General features: G+C 35.6%; 1 protein-coding gene and 1 non-coding gene across 12 annotated transcripts in view; both read right to left on the reverse strand.

Moving 5' to 3' along the window:
* The window catches only part of SENP7 (SUMO specific peptidase 7), a 184,679-nt gene that overhangs the window by 52,377 nt on the left and 108,816 nt on the right, over nucleotides 1-23,486 (reverse strand). For 8 of the 11 annotated variants that reach the window (XM_059874759.1, XM_005201227.5, XM_025001795.2 and 5 more), the window contains 1 exon segment: nucleotides 10,279-10,388. In XM_059874759.1, coding sequence (XP_059730742.1) covers nucleotides 10,279-10,388 — 110 coding nt within the window. 11 annotated transcript variants of the gene reach the window in all.
* TRNAS-GGA (transfer RNA serine (anticodon GGA)) lies at nucleotides 3,027-3,098 on the reverse strand. Its single transcript has one exon. It is a non-coding gene; the product is annotated as a tRNA-Ser (tRNA).

The raw sequence follows: 23,486 nt of genomic DNA on the forward strand, positions 1-23,486 counted from the left end.
GCTTATGCTTCATCCAGCCGGACATTTCACATGATATACTCTGCACATAGGCTAAATAAGCAGGGTAATAATACACACCCTTGACATACTCCTTTCCCAATTTGGAAACAATATATTGTTCCATGCCTGGTTTTAACTTTTGCTTCTTGACCTGCAACAGATTTCTCAGGAGGCAGGAAAGGTGGTCTAGTATTCCCATCTCTTGAGGAATTTTCCACACTTTGATGAGATCCACAAAGTCAAAGGTTTTGGCATAGTCAATAAACAGATGTTTCTCTGGAACTTTCTTCTTTTTCTATAATCCCCTGGATGGTGGCAATCTGATCTCTGGTTCCTCTGCCTTTTCTAAATCCAGCTTCAACATCTGGAATTTCACAGTTCACATACTGCTGAAGATTCACTTGGAGAATTTTGAGCATTACTTTGCTAGCATGTGAGATGAATGCAATTGTGCAGTCATTTGAACATTCTTTGGCATTGCCTTTCTTTGGAATTGGAATGAAAACTGACCTTTTCCAGTTCTGCGGCCACTGCTGACTTTTCCAAATTTGCTGGCATATTGGGTGCAGCACTTTTACAGAATCATCTTTTAGGACTTGAAATAGCTCAGCTGGAATTCCATCACCTCCACTAGCTTTGTTCATAGTGATGCTTTAAGGCCCACTTGACTTTGCACTTCAGGATGTCTGGCTCTAGGTGAGTGATCACACCACCATGGTTATCTGGGTCATGAAGATCTTTTTGGTACAGTTCTTCTGTGTATTCTTGCCATTTTTTCTTAATATCTTCTGCTTCTGTTAGGTCCATACCATTTCTGTCCTTTATTGTGCCCATCTTTGCATGAAATGTTCCCTTGGTATCTCTAATTTTCTTGAAGAGATCTCTGGTCTTTCCCATTCTATTGTTTTCCTCTATTTCTTTGCACTGATCACTGAGGAAGGCTTTCTTATCTCTCCTTGCTAGTCTCTGAAACTCTGCATTCAGATGGGTATAGCTTTCCTTTTCTCCTTTGCCTTCAGCTTCTCTTCTTTTCTCAGCTATTTGTAAGGCCTCCTCAGACAACCACTTTGCCTTTTTGTACTTCTTTTGCTTGGGGATGGTCTTGATCATTGCCTCCTATACAATGTCACAAACCTCCATCCATAGTTCTTCAGGCACTCTATCAGATCTAATCCCTTGAATCTATTTGTCACTTCCACTGTATAATCGTAAGGGATTTGATTTAGGTCATACCTGAATGGTCCAGTGGTTTCCCTACTCTCTTCATTTATGTCCGAATTTTGCAATAAGGACTTTATGATATGAGCCACAGTCAGCTCCCAGTCTTGTTGTTTTTGACTGTATAGAGCTTCTGCATCTTTGGTTGCAAAGAATAAAATCAATCTGATTTCAGTACTGATGATTTGGTGACATCCATGTGTAGAGTCATCTCTTGTGTTGTTGGAAAAGGGTGTTTGCTATGACCAGTGCGTTCTCTTGGCAAAACTCTGTTAGCCTTTTCCCTGCTTCATTTTATACTCCAAGGCCAAATTTGCCTGTTATTCCAGGTATCTCTTGACTTCCTACTTTTGCATCCCAGTCCCTATAATGAAAAGGAAATCTTTTTTTGGTGTTACTTCTAGAAGTTCTTGTAGGTCATCATAGAACCATTCAACTTCAGCTTCTTCATCACTAGCAGTTGAGGCATAAACTTGGATTGTGTGTTAGCTGCTCAGTCATGTTTGACTCTGCAACTCCATGGATTGGGGCTCACCAGGTCCCTCCACCCACAGGATTTTCCAAGCAAGAATACTAGAGTGGTTTGCCATTCCCTTCTCCACAGGATCTTCCCAACCCATGAATCTAACCTGGGTCTCCCAATTTGTAGGCAAACTTTTTACCATCTGAGACACTAGAGAACACTCAAAGTGGAGCATAGACTTTATTACTGTGATATTGAATGGTTTGCCTTGGAAATGAACAGAGATCATTCTGCATTTTTGAGACTGTGCCCAAGTACTGCATTTCAGACTCTTCTGTTGACTATGAGGGCTACTCCATTTCTTCTAAGGGGTTCTTGCCCAGGAATAGCATGAAAAGGCAAAAAGATATGACACTGAAAGATGAACTCCCCAAGTTGGTAGGTGTCCAATATGCTACTGGAGAAGAGTGGAGAAATAACTCCAGAAAAAATGAAGAGATGGAGCCAAAGCAAAAACAAATCCCAGTTGTGGACGTGATTGGTGATGAAGTAAATTCTGATGCTATGAAGAACAATATTGCATAGAACCTGAAATGTTAGGCTCATGAATCAAGGTATATTGGAAGTGCTCAAATAGGAGATGGTGAGAGTGAACATTTCAGGAATCAGTGAACTAAAACGATCTGGAATGGGTGAATTTAATTCAGATGATCATTGTATGCATTACTGTGGGCAAAAATCCCTTAGGAAAAATCAAAGAGGATATCAAACAAATACCTAAAGACAAATAAAATGAAAGCACAATGATCCAAAATCTATTGAGATGCAGCAAAAGCAGTTCTAAGAGAGAAGTTTATAGCAATACAATCTTACCTCTGGAAGCAAAAATCTCAAATAAACAACCTAAGCTTATACCTAAAGTGACTAGAGAAAGAACAACAAGCAAAATCTAAAGTTAGTAGACAAAAAGAAATCATACAGACCAGAGTAGATTTAAGTGAAATAGAGCCAAAGAAAACAACAGTAAAGGTCAATGAAACTAAATGCTAGTTCTTTGAAAAATAAACAAAATTAATAAACCTTTAGCCAGAGTTATCGAGATAAAAGACTCAAATCAATATTAGAAATGAAAAAGAAATTGCAACTAATATCACAGAAATACAAAGGATCATAGCTGTATGCCAATAAAACAAGCTGGAAAAATTCTTGAAAGTGAAAGTGAAGTCGCTCAGTCATGTCTGACTCTTTGCAACTCCATGGACTGTAGCCTACCATGCTCCTCAGTCCATGGAATTCTCCAGGCAAGAGTACTGGAGTAGGTTGCCATTTCCTTCTCCAGGAGATCTTCCCAACCCAGGGATCGACCCTGGGTCTCCTGCATTCCAGGCAGACGCTTTAACCTCTGAGCCACCAGGGAAGGTACAATCTTTCAAGACTGAATCAGGAAGACAAAGAAAATACGAACAGACCAATTACAAGCATCAAAATTCAAACTATGACTTAAAAACTCCCAAAAAATAAAAGCCCAAGACCAGATGGCTTCAGAATTGAGTTCTATCAAACACTGAGAAAAAAGCTACACCTAGCCTTCTGAAACTGTTCCCAAAAACTGCAGAGGAAGGAAAACTCCCAAACAAATTCTGTCAAGCCACCATCATCCTGCTGTCAAAACCAGAAAAAGATATCACAAAAAAAAAAAATTACAGGCCAATATCACTAATGAACACAGTCACAGAAATCCTGAACAAAATACTAGCAATCTGAATTCAAGGATACATTAAAGGTGCATACACCATTATCACATTGGATTTATCCTAGGGATGCACGGATTTTTCAAAATCCACAAATCAGTGTGCTACACCACATCAACAAACTGAAGAGTAAAAGCCATATGATCATCCAAAAAGCTTTTCAAAAGAAAAGCTTTTGACAAAATTCAACACCCATTTATAATAAAAACTCTCCAGAAAGTGGGCAACATAATAAAGGCCTACAAACCTACTGTTTGTAGAAACAAACCTACAGTTAATATCATACTCAGTAGTGAAAAGCTAAATGCATTTTCTCTGAGATCGAAACAAGATTAGGATGTCCACTCTCACCACATTTATTCAACATAGTTTTGGAAGTCCTAGCTATAGCAATCAAAGAAAATGAAATAAAAGGAATTCAAATTGGAAAAGAAATTAAATTGTCACTGTTTGCAGATGCATGATACTATACATAGAAAATTCTAAAGACACTACCAGGAAACTACTGCAGCTCATCAATTAATTTGGTAAAGCTGCAGGTTACAAATTAATACACAGAAATCTACTGCATTGCTATACACACACTAAAAATGAAAGATCAGAAAGAGAAATTAAGAAAACAATCCCATTCACCATCACATCAAAAAGAATAAAATACCTAGGAATAAACAAACCAAGACCTGTACTCCATAAACTATTAAGACACTCATGAAAGAAATAAAAAATGACACAAACAGATGGAAATATATATCATGTACTTGGATTCAAAGTATCAATATTGTCAAAATGACTATACTACCAAAGGCAATCTACAGATTCAATACAATCTGTATCAAATTATCAATGGCATTTTTTATAGAACTAGAACAAAAAAATCTTAAAATTTGTATTGAGACACAAAAGACCCTGAATAGCCAAAGCAATCTTGGGAAAGAAAAATGAAGCTAAAGAAAGCATGCTGTTCCCTGACTTCAGACTATACACTTCAAAGCACAGTTATCCACACAGTAGGGTACAGGCACAAAAAGAAAGATAGGTAAATGGAATGGAATAAACAAACCCATGCATCTATGGTCAGTTAATCTATGAAAAAGAAGGCAAACTATAAAAAGGAGGAAAAAACAGTCCCTTCAATAAATGGTGCTAGGAAAACTGGACAGCTACATGTAAAAAAAAAAAATGAAATTAGAAAATTCTTTAAAACCATACACAAAAATAAGCTTAACATAGATTAAAGACCTAAATGTGAGACCACACACTATAAAACTCTTAGAGGAAAACATTGGCAAAACACTCTCTTGACAAAAACTGCAGCAATATATTTATGATCTATCTCCAAGCATAATGGAAATAAAAATAAAAATGAACAAATGAGAACTAAACTAAATGTTTTTGTACAGTTAAGGAATCATAAATAAATGAAAAGAGAATCCAAAACATGGGAGAAAACAATTGAAATGATGTGACCGACAAGGGATTAGTCTCCAAATTTTACAAACAGCTCATGTGACTTAATATCACAAAAAACAAACAATCCAATCAAAAATGGGCAGAAGATCAAACAGATACTTCCCCAAAGAAGATATACAGATGGCCAAGAGGCACATGAAAAGATGTTCAACATTACTAATTATTCAGTTCAGTTCAGTCGCTCAGTTGTATCCGACTATTTGCAATCCCATGAACTGCAGCACACCGGGCCTTCCTGTCCCTCACCAACACTTTGAGTTTGAGCTTACTCAAATTCATGTCCATCGAGTTAGTGATGCCATCAAACCTTTTCATCCTTTGTCATACCCTTCTCCCGCCTTCAATTTTCCCCAGCATTAGGGTCTTTTCCAATGAGCCAGTTCTTCGCATCAGGTAGCCAAAGTACTGGAGTTTCAGCTTCAGCATCAGCCCTTTCAATGAATATTCAGGACTGATTTCCTTTAGGACTGACTGTTTGGATCTCTTTGCAGTCCAAGGGACTCTCAAGAGTCTCCTCCAACACAACAGTTCAAAAGCATCAATTCTTCGGTGCTCAGCTTTCTTTATAGTCCAACTCTCACATCCATACATTATTGCTGAAAAAACCATAGCTTTGACTAGACAGACATTTGTCAGCAAAGTAACGTCTTTGTTTTTTAATATACTGTCTCAGTTCAGTTCAGTTTGGTCGCTCAGTAATGTCCGACTCTTTGTTGGCAAAGTAATGTCTCTGCTTTTTAATATGCTATCTAGGTTGCTCATAACTTTCCTTTCAAGCAGCAAGCGTCTTTTAATTTCATGGCTGCAATCACCATCTACAATGGTTTTGGAGCCCAGAAAAATAACGTCAGCTACAGTTTCCACTGTTTCCCTATCTATTTCCCATGAAGTGATGGGACCAGATGCCATGATCTTATTTTTCTGAATATTGAGCTTTAAGCCAACTTTTTCACTCTCCTCTTTCACTTTCATCAAGAGGCTCTTTAGTTCTTTGCTTTCTGCCATAAGGGTGGTGTCATCTGCGTATCTGAGGTCATCGATATTTCTCCCAGCAATCTTGATTCCAGCTTGTGCTTCATCCAGCCAGGCATTTCACATGATATACTCTGCACACAAGCTGAATAAGCAGGGTCACAATATATAGCCTTGACGTACTCCTTTCCTGATTTGGAACCAGTCTGTTGTTCCATGTCCAGTTCTAACTGTTGCTTCTTGACCTGCATACAGATTTCTCAGGATGCAGGTCAGGTGGTCTGGTATTCCCTTTAAGAATTTTCATGTTGATATATGGCAAAACCAATACAATATTGTAAATTTTAAAAAAAAGGTGTTGCTTAAACCAATAGTTCTGAGAAATAAAACAGTGATTTCTTTAGCTCAAAAAAAAAAAAAAAAATTTTCCACAGTTTGTTGTGATCCACACAGTCAAAGGCTTTAAAGCAGAAGCAGATATTTTTCTGGAACTCTCTTGCTCTTTGCTGATCCAACGGATGTTGGCAATTTGATCTCTGGTTCCTCTCACTTTTTGTAAATTCAGGTTGAACATCTGGTAGTTGATGGTTCAAAATTGCTAAAGCCTGGCTTGGAGAATTTTGAGCATTACTTTACTAGCGTGTGAGATGAGTGCAATTGTGCAGTAGTTTCAGCATTCTTTGGCATTGCCTTTCTTGGACTGGAATGAAAACCGACCTTTTCCAGTCCTGTGGCCACTGCTGAGTTTTCCAAATTTGCTGACATGTTGAGTGCAGCACTTTAACACCATCATCTTTTACAATATGAGAGAAATGCAAATCAAAAGTATAATGATATCTATCACCTCACCCAGTCAAAATGGCTATCATCAAAAAATATACAAACAATAAATGCTAGAGAGGGTGTGAAGAAAAGGGGACCCTCCTACATGTTTGGTGGGAATGTAAATTGGTGCCGTCACTACAGATAAGAGTATGGAGGTTTGCAAAAATAGAGCTACCATATGATCCTTCAATCCTACTCCTGGCCATATATCCAAAAAAACATAATCTGAGAGGATACATACACCTTAATATTCATTGCAGCACTGTTAACAATAACCACGATATGGAAGCAATCTAATAGCCATCAACATAAGAATGGATAAAGATATGGTACATATATACAATGGAATATTACTCAGCCATTAAAAAGAATAACATAATGCCATTCGCAGGAACATAGATGGACCTGGTGATTACCATACTGAGTGAAGTAAGTCAGACAGACAGAGATAAATATATGATATTTCTTATATGCAGAGTCTTATAAAAATGATACAAATGAACTTATTTACAGAACAGAAACAGACTTATAGACTTAGAGAACTATGGTTACCAGGGGGGAAGGGTAGGAGGAAAGAGTAATAGAATTTGGAGCTGACATGTACACATTTCTGTATTTAAAGTGGATAACCAAGGACTGCTATATAGCACAGGGAACTATGCTCAATATTCTGTAACAACCTAATTGGGAAAATAACTTGAAAAAGACACATGTATATTTAGATACATGTATATTTGTAACTGAATTGCTTTGTTGTACACCTGAAACTAACACAATACGGTTAATCAACTATACTCCAATATAAAATATAAAATTTTTTAAAAACTGATGAAAGAACTAAGGCTTGGAAAACCCCAATATAGCAGTTTTTCTCCAAGAAGTTCACTAACTGCAAATCAGTCAAGACAATCTCATGGGAAACTGGAATAAATGTATTAGATAGCATCAGACATTATTTTAAAAAAACAGGACTCTACCTGAAATATATATATATATATATATATATATATATTTAACTTGCAAATATCGTTACCATATAAAATTAAACAGCTAACAAATTCCTATAAACAAAAGAATGTTAAATATTTCCAATGTATTATATTCATAAAAGCAAGTTTTACAAGGCAAACTTAAGGCACTACAAAATAAAGGTATACTGAGTGTGAGGAATAGCTCAGTTGGTAAAGAAACTGCCTGCAATGCAGGAGACCTGGGTTTGATTCCTGGGTCAGGAAGAGCCACTGGAGAAAGAAATGGCAACCCATTCCAGTATTCTTGCCTGGAGAATCCCATGGGTAGAGGAACATGGCAGGCTGCAGACCATGGGGTCGCAAGAGTCAGACACAACTTAGTGACTAAACCACAATGTTTGTATATGACAGATCATAACTAGACTTATCATGGTGATTATTTGAAATGTACAGAAATACTGAATCACTATGCTGTGTAACAGGAACTAATACAGTGTTGTATAATTTGATTATAATTCAAAAACAAAATCAGAAAATGAGACAAGATTTGTGGTTATCAGAGACAGGGGGAGGAAGAATCGAATGAAGGCAGTCAACATGTACAAAATTCCTATTATAAAATAAATAAGTTTTAAGAGACATAATATATAACATGACAAATGAAATTAACACTGCTCTATGTTATATATGAAAGTTGTTAAGAGTAAATCCTGAGTTCTCATCATAAGGAAAATTTTTTTCTAGATAGGTAAATGGAATGGAATAAAAAGCCCAGAAACAAAACCATGCATCTATATGAATAAATGGATGTTGACTAAACTCATTGTGATAATCATTTCATGATATATATAAATGAAATCATTATACTATTCACCTTATACAGTGCTGTCAATTATAAAAAACTGGAAGAAAAAACTTTTTTCAGTGGTATACCTGGGATTTAATTCAGAACACCCATTAATTTATAGGCTTTTGTTAAACAATTGGTATTAGACACAATTATCTATAGGATGAAAATACTGTGAGTTTTAATAATGTTTCAATAGCTAACTTTCTTTAAAACACTTTACCTAAGAGGAGAACCTTCAGGGATACTAAGAAACTATATAGTGCTTTTTTTATCATTCATTTTTCCCTGCTGTAAGTCTAGAATTTGTTACTTTGAAGGAATACTGAAGGACATAAATTAGAAAGCTTTTTATTTAACTATTCCTACTCTACCAAGAAAAGTAATGAAGGTTTAACAGTGTTTTGATGGTATCTGAATTGAGCCCACTTGCACAAATACAAATCCACCTTTATTTTTATACTGTAAGCAAGGATAATTATTTCTAGGAAAAGGACAATTTGTTTAAAAAAAAAAAAAAAGTCCTCCATTACATGCAGATCGTATTTAGTAATCAATTGAAAGATTACATCTACAGTCATAATACTTTCTCTAGAGACTGCCCTCGTAAGAGTTACAGCTGGTTTCCTGTATACGTCAAAGATACTAGTTTCCTTGCAAGTGTTCTCTTCTATGAAAAAGAGTATTTAAAATGTGAAAACAACTGTGTTCCAAATGAAATACAAAAAATTTTTACACAATATCATTAAAGGACCACCTTTTCTTGTGAATAATTTATAAAATCATTCAGAAAACAAAATATTTCAACTAGCTTGAAGCTATCAATAATCGAAGAGACCCTGGAAAGTGTTAGTTTCACACATGACTAGTTTATGAATTGGTTTTGGTGAAAATTTGTATATTAAATTATTTAAAAGTCTTTTTAAAAAGAGACAAAAAGAAGTCAATTCATTAATCCTACAGGCAAGAAAACCTACAATGAATATTTAGAAGTCTGGGATGTATTTACCTTTAAATTTGCTAAAAGTGACTTGTATTGGAATCCTCCTACTAGAGTTGAGAAAAATTCTAATGAATAAAGAATGTACCTGTGGCTGATTCATGTTGATGTATGGCAGAAACCAACACAATGTAAAGCAAATGTCCTCACATTAAAAATAAATAAATTAAAAAAAAAAACAAGAATATATTTCATACTAGGAAGACAGGCAGTGGAAAGCCAATAATAATAATAGAATTAGCAATAATATCAATGACTAGACAGATCCATGGCTCAGACGGTAAAGAATCTGTCTACTAATGCAGGAGACCCAGGTTCGATCCCTGGGTCAGGAAGATCCCTTGGAGAAGGGCATGGCAACCCACTCCAGTATTCTCGCCTTGAGAATTCCATGGACTGAGGAGCCTGGCTGGCTATATAGTCCATGAGGTCTCAAAGAGTCAGACATGACTCAGTGATAAACATTTTCACTTTCATGAAAGTAATATTTAGAAACAGACAAATTAACATTATAACTTTATTGCTATATGCCAGCCAAACAAAAAAATGACAAGAAATAATATTCAAATTTAACTTCCAGATTTAGTAAATAAATCAAGAGATGTACACTGTAGGATACAAATAGTAAATTTAGCAATTTTCTTTGTGTTGCTAAAAAATCTCTCTTTACTTTCATGGATAAATATAGTTATAATTCAAATAGTACTAAAACTACAATAGACAAAAATTCAAATGGCAACAGTTTTCTGAGGTTCACAAACCTTTAGGCTGAGTATCAGACATAAAAGAAATGCCATCATCATCTCTTCGTTTTTCTTTAGTGTAAGAAGTCTGCTTTGCATAATTGTCTGTCTTACTTGATTGTGAACTGCTGCAAAACAAAATATTATTACACTCAATTCTTCTAAGCAAAAATAAATTTAGAAGCCAGTTGGCATATATTCAAGATAAAAATAACAGATCACAAATAAAGTCTTATATAGCAGAGTATGTGGTCTGAACAGTAGAAAGAATATTAAACTATGATTTGAAAAATAAGTTCTCCTTCCTATTCTATCTTTAAATTCTCCATGTTTCTTTGAAAGAAAAAAACAAGAAATGTTTTATTCTTCCAAAATTGTGCACAGGCAAAGTGAACAAAGAAAAATACAAGTGCTAAATATATCAAAGGGATCTAAAAAGTAAACATTCCCTGAACACAAGTAGATGATAATCACACTTATGTGTAATCAAAAAATAAGTCAAAAGTAATCATTAATATGTTTGATGCATAGTTCACGTATCAGAAGTTACATACAAAATAAGACTTAGGGTGTGGTAACAAATTTTACCTACAGAGAAAATAGTTTAAAATATAAGCTACTGGTTAAATATTTCAAATGTATTAAAACCAAATTTTGGATGATTAACATAATACCACTACTATGAAAACATAATACAATAATAGTATGGGACATTAATACCTACCCCACTTTCAGTTATCATTAGATCATCCAGACCCAAAAAAAAAAAAAAAATCAAGAAGGAACATTGGAGTGAACCATAAACTTGATCAAATAGACCTAACATGTTTTTATAAAACAACACAGAACATTCTCCAGGATGTTTTAAGATAGGTCACAAAGCAAATCTTAGCAAACTTAAGACACACACAAAAAAATCTCTCCCAATCACAAGAGCATAAAACAAGAAATCAATAACAGGAAGAAGTCTGAAAAATTCAAAAAAAAATAGGAAGATTAAACAATGTGCTCCTGAAAATCAACTGGCTAAAGAAGAAACCAAAAGGAATATCAAGAAGTATCTTGAAACAAATATATACATAAGCAAAAATTTCAAAATCCATGAAATGTTCTACGAGGGCAGTTAATAGCAATAAAAGTTACATTAAAAAACAAGAAAGAACTCCACTGAAAAACCTCACTTTACACCTCTTGGAACCAGAAAAAAATATAAATTAAGCCCAAAGTTAGCAGAAGGAAAGAAACAATAAAGACCAGAGAAAAAGTAAATAAAAAAGAGATAAGAAAAACAATAGAAAAGATCCAAACTAAGAGCTTATTTTTTAAAACAAAACTGACAAACCTTTAGCTAGACAAACCAAGAAAAAAAAAAGACTCAAAGAAAAACAGATCATCTAAACACTACTATGAATAATTGTATGCCAACAATATGGATAACCTAAGAGCCAGTCCATCGTAAAGGAAATCAGTATTGAATATTCATTGGAAGAATTGATGCTGAAGATGAACTCCAATACTTTAGCCATCTGATGTGAAGAACTGACTGATTTGAAGACCCTGATGCTGGGAAAGACTGAAGGTGGAAGGAAAAGGGGACGACAGAGGATGAGATGGCTGTATGGCATCATTGACTCAATGGACATGAGTTTGAGTAAGTTCTTGGAGTTGGTGAAGAACAGGGAAGTCTGGTGTGCTGCAGTCCATGGGTCACAAAGAGTCGAACACAACTGAGCGACTGAACTGAAGAGCCAGTGTTATGGGGAGGATAAAAAAACCTACTGGCTGGACTAAGGGCAAAAAGACTTGTACTGGGCTGGCCAAAAAATTTTTTCAGGTTTTTTTCAGTACCATCTTATGGAAAAACATGAATTTTCTGGCCCACCCAATAAATAAAATCATTACAACTGGTAGTACAGAAATACAAAGTATTGTAAGTGATGATTATAAAAAGTTATACATCAACAAATCATATAACCTAGAAGAAAGGGACAAATAATTAGAAACATACAACCTACGAAAATATATTATGAAGAAAAAGAAAATCTGAACAGATCAATAACAAATATGGAGACTGAATTAGTAATCAAAAACCTTCCAATACAGAAAAGTTCAGGACCAAATGGTTTCACTGGCAAGTCTATCAAATAAGAATTAATGCCAATCTTTTACAAACTCTTTCAAAAAGTTTACGAGGGAAGAACACTTCTAAACTCAGTTTAGAAGGCCATCACTAATACCAAAGCTAGATAAGGACAGGACGGTAAAAGAAAAATATAAATCAAATACCCCTGATGCATAGGGATGCAAAAACTCTCATCAAATTATTAGGAAACCAAACTCCACAACACATTAAAAGAATCATACACCATGATCAAATGGGACTTATTCAGAGATGCAAGAATGGTACAGCATACACGAATCAATGTGATAAAGCACATAGGTAAAATGAAAGATAAAAATCATTTGATCCCTCAAAAGGTACAGAAAAAGCATTTAACAAAATTCAACATCCTTTCACTATAAAACTCAAAAACCTGGGTATATATGGCTGGTTCGTGTCAATGTTTGGCAAAAACCAACACAATTCTGTAAAGCAATTATCCTTCAATTAAAAAATAAATTAAAAAAAACCTGGGTATAGAAGGAACGTACTTCAACACAATAAAGGCCAGTATCACAAATGACACCTAACATCATATGAAACACTGAAAGATTAAAAGCTTCTCCTCTAAAATGAAGAAGGGTACCCATTCTGATCATTCTTATTCAACACAGTACTGGTAATAGTGGCTATAAAAAATTAAATATGAAAAATAAATAAATAAAATGAATCGATATCAGAAAGGAAGACATAAAATTGTCATCATTTGCAGATGATATGATTTTATAGAAAGAAAACCTTAAAAAATCCAACCAAAAAAAAAAAAAAACAACTCTAAGAACTAATAAATGAATTCACTAAAGTTTCAGGATACAAAATCACCATACTACAATCAGTTGCATTTGTACACACAAATAATGAACTATCTGAAAGAGAAATTGAGGGAAAATCCCATTTAAAACTACAGCAAAAAAAATAAAATTATACTTAGATATAATCTAGAAGGAAAAAGAGCTGTACACTGAAAACTGTAAGACACTGATGAAAGAAACTGAAGAAAACACAAATAAATGGAATGATATTCTGTACTCATAGATGGGGAAAAGTTACATTGCTAAAATGTTCACCCTATGTAAAGCAACCTGCAGATTCAAAGCAATCTTTATGGACATATCAATGGCCTTATTCACAGAAAGAGAACAATCTTAAAGTTTGCATGCAACCACTAAAGACCCCAAATAGCCAAAGCAATGTTGAGAAGGAAAAACAAAACCAGAGGGACTGATTTCAATCCCTTCATGATTTCAAGCTAAATTACAAAGCCATAGTAATCAAAACAATATGGAAAAATAGACACATAAATGACTGAAACAGAATAGAGAGCCAGAAATAAATCCAGGCATGTGTGGTCAACTCATGTATGACAAAGGAGCCAAGAATACACCATGGGAAAAGGATAGTCTCTTTAATAACTGATGCAGGAAAAACCTGACAGCCACATACAAAAGAATGAAACTGGACCAATATCTTATACCATATACAAAAATCAACACAAAATAGATTAAAGATTTACATATATAACCTGAAAACATAAAATTTCTAGGAAAAAACATGAGCGTAAGCTGGTTTTGGCAGTGATTTTTTGGATTAAACACCAAAACAAAAACAACAACAGAAAATAAGTGGAACCACAAAGCTGTACAGTAAAGAAAACTATCAACAAAATTAAAAGGCAACTTATGGAGCAGGAGAAATAGTTTTAAGTCATCTATCTCATAAGGAAGTTAATATTCAAAACACATGATATATAAAGAATCCATACAACTCAACCAAAAAAACAGAACAATTTCATTAAAAAATGGGCAGAGAAACTGAACAGAAGTTTCTCCAAAGACTACAAGCAACCAACAGGTACATGAAAAGGAGCTCCACATGCACTGATCATCAAGGAAAGGTATGTAAAAACCGCAATGAAGTATAACTTCACAAATCTGAGAATGGCTATTACCAAAAGAGAGAAACAAGTGTTGGAAAAGATATGGAGTGCTGTGGAAATGTAAATTAGTGCAGTCACTATGGAAAACAGTATGAATATACCTCAAAAAATCAAAAATATAACATACAGTCTAGCAATTCTACTTCTGGGTGTTTATGCTTAGGAAACAAAATCACTACCTCAAAAAGATACATATACCCCCACGTTCACTGAAGCATTATTTGCAATAATGAAGACATGGAAACAACATAAGTGCACATCAATAGATGAATGGATAAAGAAAATGTGACACACACACACAGTGGGATATTTTTCAGTCATAAAAGAAAAAGAAAGAAATCCTGCTATCTGTGACAACATTAATGAGCCTTGAGGGCATTATGCTATGTGAAATGAAACAAAGACAAATAGCATATGACTTCACTTACATGGGGAATCTAAATTTAAAAACAAACCAACACATGCATAGACACAGGCAACAGGTTGGTGGTTACTATAGCCAGGAGCATGAAATGACTGCAGGTGGTAATAAGGTACAAGTTTCCAGTTATTTAAAAAAAAAGTCTTGGGGATGCAAGGTACAGCATGATGACTATAGGTAATAACTAATAACAAGAGTGTACTGTATATTTGAAAGTTGCTAAGATAGTAGATCTTACAAGTTCTAATCACAAGAAAAAAAATATAACTACGTGGTGATAGGTGTTAACTAAACTTATGGTGTTAATCATTTTGCAATATATACGTATATGAGATCATTATGTTGTACATCTAAAATTAATACAATATTCTGTAAGTAACATATCAATTAAATTAATTCAGTTAAAAAAGACAAAATGAAAAACAACTGAGAAAGCAATTTCGTACTAATTAGAGTAGCCATAAAATTAATTAAATCTTTACCAACAATCTTCTCACCCATGATAATTACTAACAAAACAACTCATTATGGTATTATTTAACTGGGTAAAAATTCTGAAAATAAAAAATTTTTAAATAAAAAACTATCAAATTATTAACCTACAGTCTTCCTTTATAGTACAATATATATATCAATTACTACATTTTCAAAAGTATTTAACAACATAGAATTCTAAATTTTATTGAAGTATAGTTGATTTACAATGTGTTAATTTCTAGTGTAAAGCAAAGTGATTCAGTTATACATGTTGTGTATACATTCTTTTTCATACTCTTTTCCATTATGGTTTATCACAGGATACTGAATATAGTTTCCTGGCTATACAGCAGGATACTGTTCTTTATCCATCCTATATGCAATAGTTTGCATCTGCTAATCTCAAACTTCCAATCCTTCCCCATTCCCTTAGAAATTTTTACATTTATAAAAGTACTAAAATAATCAGCAGGAATAAATCAAGGGCCCTTGTACAATAAGATATGAAATATACACTAAGTGACCTCAGGAAAATTGCAGAGTAGGTAACTTCTATGCAGAGTACATCATGAGAAACACTGGACTGGAAGAAGCACAAGCTGAAATCAAGATTGCCAGGAGAAATATCAATAACCTCACATATGCAGATGACACCACCCTTATGGCAGAAAGTGAAGAGGAACTAAAGAGCCTCTTGATGAAAGTGAAAGAGGAGAGTGAAAAAGTTGGCTTAAAGCTCAACATTCAGAAAACGAAGATCATGGCATCTGGTCCCATCACTTCATGGGAAATAGATGGGGAAACAGTGGAAACAGTGTCAGACTTTATTTTAGGGGGCTCCAAATTGACTGCAGATGGTGAGTGCAGCCATGAAATTAAAAGACGCTTACTCCTTGGAAGAAAAGCTATGACCAACCTAGATAGCATATTGAAAAGCAGAGATATTACTTTGCCAACAAAGGTCCGTCTAGTCAAGGCTATGGTTTTTCCAGTAGTCATATATGGATGTGAAAGGAACTGTGAAGAAAGCTGAGCGCTGAAGAATTGATGCTTTTGAACTGTGGTGTTGAAGACCCTTGAGAGTCCCTTGGACTGCAAGGAGATCCAACCAGTCCATTCTGAAGGAGATCAGTCCTGGGATTTCTTTGGAAGGAATGATGCTAAAGCTGAAACTCCAGTACTTTTGGCCACCTCATGCGAAGAGTTGACTCATTGGAAAAGACTCCGATGCTGGGAGGGATTGGGGGCAGGAGGAGAAGGCGACAACAGAGGATGAGATGGCTGGATGGCATCACTGACTCAATGGATGTGAGTCTGAGTGATCTCCGGGAGCTGGTGATGGACAGGGAGGCCTGGCGTGCTGTGATTCATGGGGTCGCAAAGAGTCGGACACGACTGAGCGACTGAACTGAACTGAACTGAACTGAGGAGACACCAACCATGTTCTCACCTAGACAACAGCGCTGGCAGAATCCGATGAAATTTGGAGTTCTGGAGTCTACTGAAGGCTTGTAACTTCTAGTCAAAAGGTTCAACAGTAACTTTGGTCAATTAAGGCAATTTGGATGGTAGCAGTTACCTATACCCAGCTCTGAGACAAGCAGCCAAGTCCAAGTTCTTAGAACAGTTTGCACAGGCTTACAATCACCAAGATGAGCAATAAGGGCCTTGTCTTTCAAATATTGGGAATCTGTATTCTGATCACTGACTGCTGTCTCTGATTATGGATAAGGAGACATAGAGACAGGCAGCCATTGCTGTAACAACCATCACCATGTTGCAACAGTCTCTCCATTCAGCTAAAACAACATGCAGGAGATTAAAAGAGCTAGCACCTATTTTGTTCTATTTCTTCGCTTCATTTTTCCTATTTCCTCCTTATGGGAAATAAATATTTAAGGACTAAGATATTAAAAAGTAATAACATGTACAAGGAAATTTAGAAAGTCACAAACATGACCATGGAAAGACATAGGCTCAGAAAAGACCTGAAAAGACCTTTTATTTACATATTAGACTGATACCTGGAATGGGGACATATTGCAACAATTTTAAAAACTAAGCAAACAAAGGGAAAAAATCCAGCAAATGCTGGGGAAGGAGAAGAACCTGATCTTCAAACTTCGCATCTTATAATATCCAAATGTCAAGTTTTCAAAAACAAAAATAAAAAAATCACATGACATTCAAAGAAACAGGAAAGAATGGCCAATTCAAAAGAAAAAACAAAAACTAATCAACAGAACCCGTCCTTGAAAAAAAAAAATAGCAGATGGCAAACTCAATAAGTAAAGACATTAAAACGACCATCTTCAAGATCCTCAGGGACCTGCCTGGCAGTTCAACAGTTAAGAGTTGCACTTCCAATGCAGGGAACACAGGTTCAACCCCTGGTAAGGAAACTAAGATTCCCACATGCTGCACAGCATGGTGAAAAAGGAAAGAAAGAGACAGACAGACAGAAAGAAAATCTTTAACAAAATCAAGAAAATGATTTGTGTGACAAGATGAAAATATCAATAAAAGACAAATGAACCAAAAGGAAATTCTGGAGCTAAAAATGTACAATAACTGAAATGAAAATTTTATTAGAGATTCAAAAGCTGATTTGAGCAGGCAGAAGAAACAGTGAGTGAACCTGAAAATATGACCATAAAAAGGACCAAATCTGAGGAACAGAAAGAAGAAAAACTTAAGAAAGGTAAACAGAACCTAAGGGACCTATGGGACACCAAGAAAGGGACTAATATACACATTGCTGGTATCTCAGGAGAAGAGACAGAAAAGGGCAAAGATATTATTTAAATAAATAATCACCAAAGAAGTCCAAATTTGATGAAAGACATGAATATAAACATCAAAGAAACCCAAGGAACTACGCGTAGAGTAAACTGAATGAGACCTATATCAAGAAAAGTTATAATTAAATTGTCCAAAGACAAAGGCAAAGAGAGAACTCTTTCTTGAAAGCACAAAGAAAAAAAGTGACTCATCACACATAAGAGATCCTCAATAAGATTATGAGAAGATTTCTTATCAAAAACCATGCTGGCCAAAAAACACTGAATTGGTATATTCAAAGGAAAAAATCTATCAACAAGGAATTCTATATCTGACTATACTATCCTTCAAAAATGAGAACAAAATCAAGACATTCTAAGATAAACAAATCTAGATAGCACGTTAAAAAGCAGAGACATCACTTTGCCGACAAAGGTCCACATAGTCAAAGTTACAGTTTTTCCAACAGTCGTGTATGGATGTGAAAGCTGGACCATAAAGAAGGCTGAAAGTGAAAGTGAAGTCGCTCAGTCGTGTCCGACTCTTTGCAACCCCATGGACTGTAGCCTACTAGGCTCCTCTGTCCATGGGATTTTCCAGGCAATAGTACTGGAGTGGATTGCCATTTCCTTTTCCAGAGGATCTTCCCGACCCAGGGATCGAACCTGGGTCTCCCGCACTGTAGACAGACGCTTTATCGTCTGAGCCACCAGGGAAGTCAAAGAAGGCTGAGTGCCAAAGAATTGATGCTTTTGAACTGTGGTGCTGGTGAAGACTCTTGGAGAGTCCCTTGGACTGCAAGGAGGTCAAATCAGTCAATCCTAAAAGAAATCAACCCCAAATACTCATTGGAAGGACTGATGCTGAAGTTCCAGTACTTTGGCCACCGGATGTGAAGAGTCAACTCTTTCGGAAAAGATCCTAAATGAGGAGAAAGACTGAAGGCAAAATGAAAATGAAGCAGTAGAGAATGAGATGGTTAGACAGCATCACCTACTTAAGGGACAGGAATTTGAACAAACTCTGGGAGATAGTGGAGGACACAGGAAAAATTCTCATTAATATACCCCAAATGGTTCATATTGTTATATATCCTAACCACATGGTTCCTGGGATGAAAGGATGGTTCAACATACAAGAATCTATCAATATAATAGCCTGATATGCCACAGTCAATGGGGTCACAAAGAGTTGGACATGACTTGGTGACTGAACAACAATAACTAAGGTAAACAACAGCTGAGGAAAATCATTACCACTATAAGTAAAACCAGCCCTGTAAGAAAAACTAAAAATAACTGGTAAAAGTAAATCCATAGATAATTATAAAATCTACTATTACTGTAATTCTGGTTTATAATATGCCTGTTTGTTTGATACATGATTTAAGAAACTGATACATTCTTTAAATTATTAGACTATGCTTTTGAACAAACAACACATAAAGATATAATTTTATGACATCAATGACTTAAAGTATGTGAGGACAGAGCTATAAAGGAGCACATTTATGAAATTAAGCTGGTATAAATTCAAACATGGTTCCTGGGATGCAAGGATGGTTCAACGTACAAGAATCTATCAAAATAATACACCACATTAACAAAATGAAAGAGGAAAACTACATGGTCATGTCAATTAATACAGAAAAAGTACTTCACAAAATTCAGTACCCTTTCCTGATGACTAAAAAATGAAATTCAACAATCTAAGAAAAGAAACTACCTACATCATCATAGCAAAGATCATATATGAAAAACACACAGTAAACATCAAACTCAATGATGAACGATGGACAGCTCTTCTTCTAGAAAAAGGAATAAGACAAGGATGACCACTTTTACCACTTCTAGTCAACACAGTACTAGAAGTTCTAGCCAGAGCAATTATACAAGAAAAATAAACATAAAAGCATTGAAACTGGAAAGAAATACTCTGTTTACAGATGATATGATCTTGCAAGTAAGAAACTCTAAAGATTACACACATACACATACATAAACATAAAAAATGATTAGAGGTAATAAACAAAAGAAGAAATTAAGGAAATAATTCTATTTACAATAGCTTCAAGAAGAGAAAAAACTAAGCACTTAACCAAGGAGACAAGACTTGTAAAATGAAAATTATAAAACATGGCTAAAAGAAATTAAAGAAGATATTAATGAATGGAAATACAACTCATGTTCATGGACTAGAAGACTTAACATGTCAATACTACCTAAAGCAATCTACAGATCCAATGCGATCTTATCAAAAACACAGTGACATTTTTCAAAGAAATAAAAAAAAACTTATCCTAAAATGTATAGGAACCAGAGAACAAATTACCAACATTCACTGGATCATCAAAAAAGCAAGAGAGTTCCAGAAAGACATCTATTCTGCTTTATTGACTATACCAAAGCCTTTGACTGTGTGGATCACAATCAACTATGAAAAATTCTGAAAGAGACGGGAATACCAGACCACCTGACCTGCCTCTTGAGAAACCTGTATACAGGTCAGGAAACAACAGTTAGAACTGGACATAGAACAACAGACTGGTTCCAAATAAGAAAAGGAGTACGTCAAGGCTATATATTGTCACCCTGCTTATTTAACTTCTATGCAGAGTACATCATGAGAAATGCTGGGCTGAAGGAAGCACAAACTGAAATCAAGATTCCCGAGAGAAATATCAATAACCTCAGATATGCAGATGATACCACCCTTATGGTAGAAAGTGAAGAACTAAAGAGCCTCTTGATGAAAGTGAAAGAGGAGAGTGAAAAAGTTGGCTTAAAGCTCAACATTCAGAAAACAAAGATCATGGCATCTGGTCCCATCACTTCATGGCAAATAGATGGGGAAACAGTGAAAACAGTAGCTGACTTTATTTTTCTGGGCTCCAAAATCATTGCAGATGGTGACTGCAGCCATGAAATTAAAAGACACTTGCTCCTTGGAAGGAAACTTATGACCAACCTAGACAGCACATTAAAAAGTTGCACATTTGTGCAACTGTGGTGTTGGAGAAGACTCTTGAGAGTTCCCTGGACTGCAAGGAGATCCAACCAGTCCATCCTAAAGGAGATCAATCCTGGGTGTTCATTGGAAGGACTGATGCTGAAGCTGAAACTCCAATACTTTGGCTACCTCATGCGGAGAGCTGACTCATTTGAAAAGACCCTGATGCTGGGAAAGATTGAGGGCAGGAGGACAAGGGGAAGACAGAGGATGAGATGGCTGGATGGCATCACCGACACAATGGACATGGGTTTGGGTGGACTCCGGGAGTTGGTAATGGACAGGGAGGCCTGGCGTGCTGTGATTCATGGGGTCGCAAAGAGTTGGACACGACTGAGTGACAGAACTGAACTGAAAATGTATACGCAACAAGAGTCAAAACAATCTTCAACATATTTGGAGGGATCAAACTCCCTGATATCAAAACTTACTACAAAGCTATAATAATCAACATATATGGTACTATCATAAAGACAAATATGGAGATCAATGGAATAGAATAGCACCCAGAAATAAAGCCACACATATATGGTCAAATGATTTTCAAATGGCTGCTAAGTCCTTTCAATGGGGAAAGCACAGCTTTTTCAACAAATGATGCTGGAAAAACTGAATATCCACACGCAAAAGAATGAAGAAAGACCCTCACCTAATAGTCTTATACAAAAGTTAGCTCAAAATGGATTGAAGGCCTAAAAGCATAAACTGAAACTATAAAACTCTTAGCATAAGGGAAAATGTTCAGGACATGGGATATGAGAGTATTTTCTTGGATATGACATCAAATAGAAACATAGATAAACTGGACTTCATCAAAATTAAAACTTCTGGGGGCTTCCCTGATGGTCCAGTGGTTGAGACTCCATGAATCCACTGCAGTGGACAAGAACGAGTTCAATCCCTGGTCAAGGAACTAAGATCCTGCATGCCATGTGGCATTACCCCCCAAATTTTTTTCAATTAAAAAAAACTAACACTTCTGTACACCAAATAGCAGGAACAATAGAGTAAAAAGGCAACCCACAAAATGGGAGATCTATCTGCAAATTATACTTTATGACAATATTAATATATTTTAATATTCAGAATAGAGAGAACTTCTAAACTCACAGATAAACAACCTGATTCATCAATGGGCAAAGGACTTGAATACACATTTCTCCAAAGAAGATACATGAATGGCCAATAAACACATGAAAAAGATGTTCAATAACCCTAAAACCACATTAAAACCACAATGAGATATCGGTTCACATCCATTGGAATGATTATCATGTAAACACAGAAAATATCAAGTGTTATAAAGGATGTGAAAAAAACCAGGACCCTTGTGTACCACTGTGGCAATGTAAAATGATGTAGTTTTACATTTATAGAAAACAATATGGTGGTTCTCCAAAAAATTAATGATAGAATTATAGGATCCAGAAATTCCACTTTCAGAAATACACCCAAAAGAACTGAAAGTATATAGAAACACAGATACACGTACACTGATGTTCATAACAGTTTAATTATTCACAATCACCTAATGGTGGAAGCAGCCTAAGTACCCATAGACATTTGTAGAACACCCCAGAAAGTCAAAAAGGAATCAACACTTCAATAAGGAAAGTTATCTCCAACCAGTTGTTCTGGGTCTAATACCTCATTTTAAAAAATCATAAACTAAAACAGCAGCTGACTAACCTATTTTTATACTTCGGGTTGAGGAGGTCTTCCCAAGAGCAAACCAGAACCAGGAGTCAAAAACTGACAGATTTTACAAAATAAAACTTTTAAGTCTCAGTGCCATAGAAGTTACTATACACAAAGTAAAATTACAAAAACAAACTTGAAAAATTTTTTTCCAACACGTATAACACAGAGATAATACCTTTCATAAGAGTTCTTACAAATTAGTAAGAAACAAATGAAATACCTCAATACACACAAGACTTAAGAGAAAACTCATGTAAGAAATACAAAACCCAGGGCCATTGTTCAGAGGTAAAGAATCTGTCTGTACACCCGTGGCAGATGCATGTTGATGTATGGCAAAACCAATACAATATTGTAAAGTAAAAAAATAATAATAATAAAATAATAATGATAAGTTAAAAAAAAAAAAGAATCTCTCTGCCAATGCAGGAGACGCAGGTTTGATCCCTGATCCAGGAGGATCCCACAGGCCTTGGACAACTAAGTCTGTGCATCACAACTACTGAGCCTGTGCTCCACAGCCCTTGACGCACAACTACTTAGCCCACATGCTACAACTACTGAAGCCTGTGCACCCTAGAGCCTATGCTCCACAACAAGAAGCCACCGCAATGAGAAGCCATGTGCCATAACTGGAGAGTAGCTCCCACTTGCCATAACTAGAGAAAGCCTGCGTGCAGCAAGCAAGCCATCCAGCCACCTCATCCTCTGTTGTCACCTTCTCCCACCTTCAATCCTTC

Source organism: Bos taurus, chromosome 1 (genome assembly GCF_002263795.3).
Source record: "Bos taurus isolate L1 Dominette 01449 registration number 42190680 breed Hereford chromosome 1, ARS-UCD2.0, whole genome shotgun sequence".
NCBI lineage: Eukaryota > Metazoa > Chordata > Mammalia > Artiodactyla > Bovidae > Bos > Bos taurus.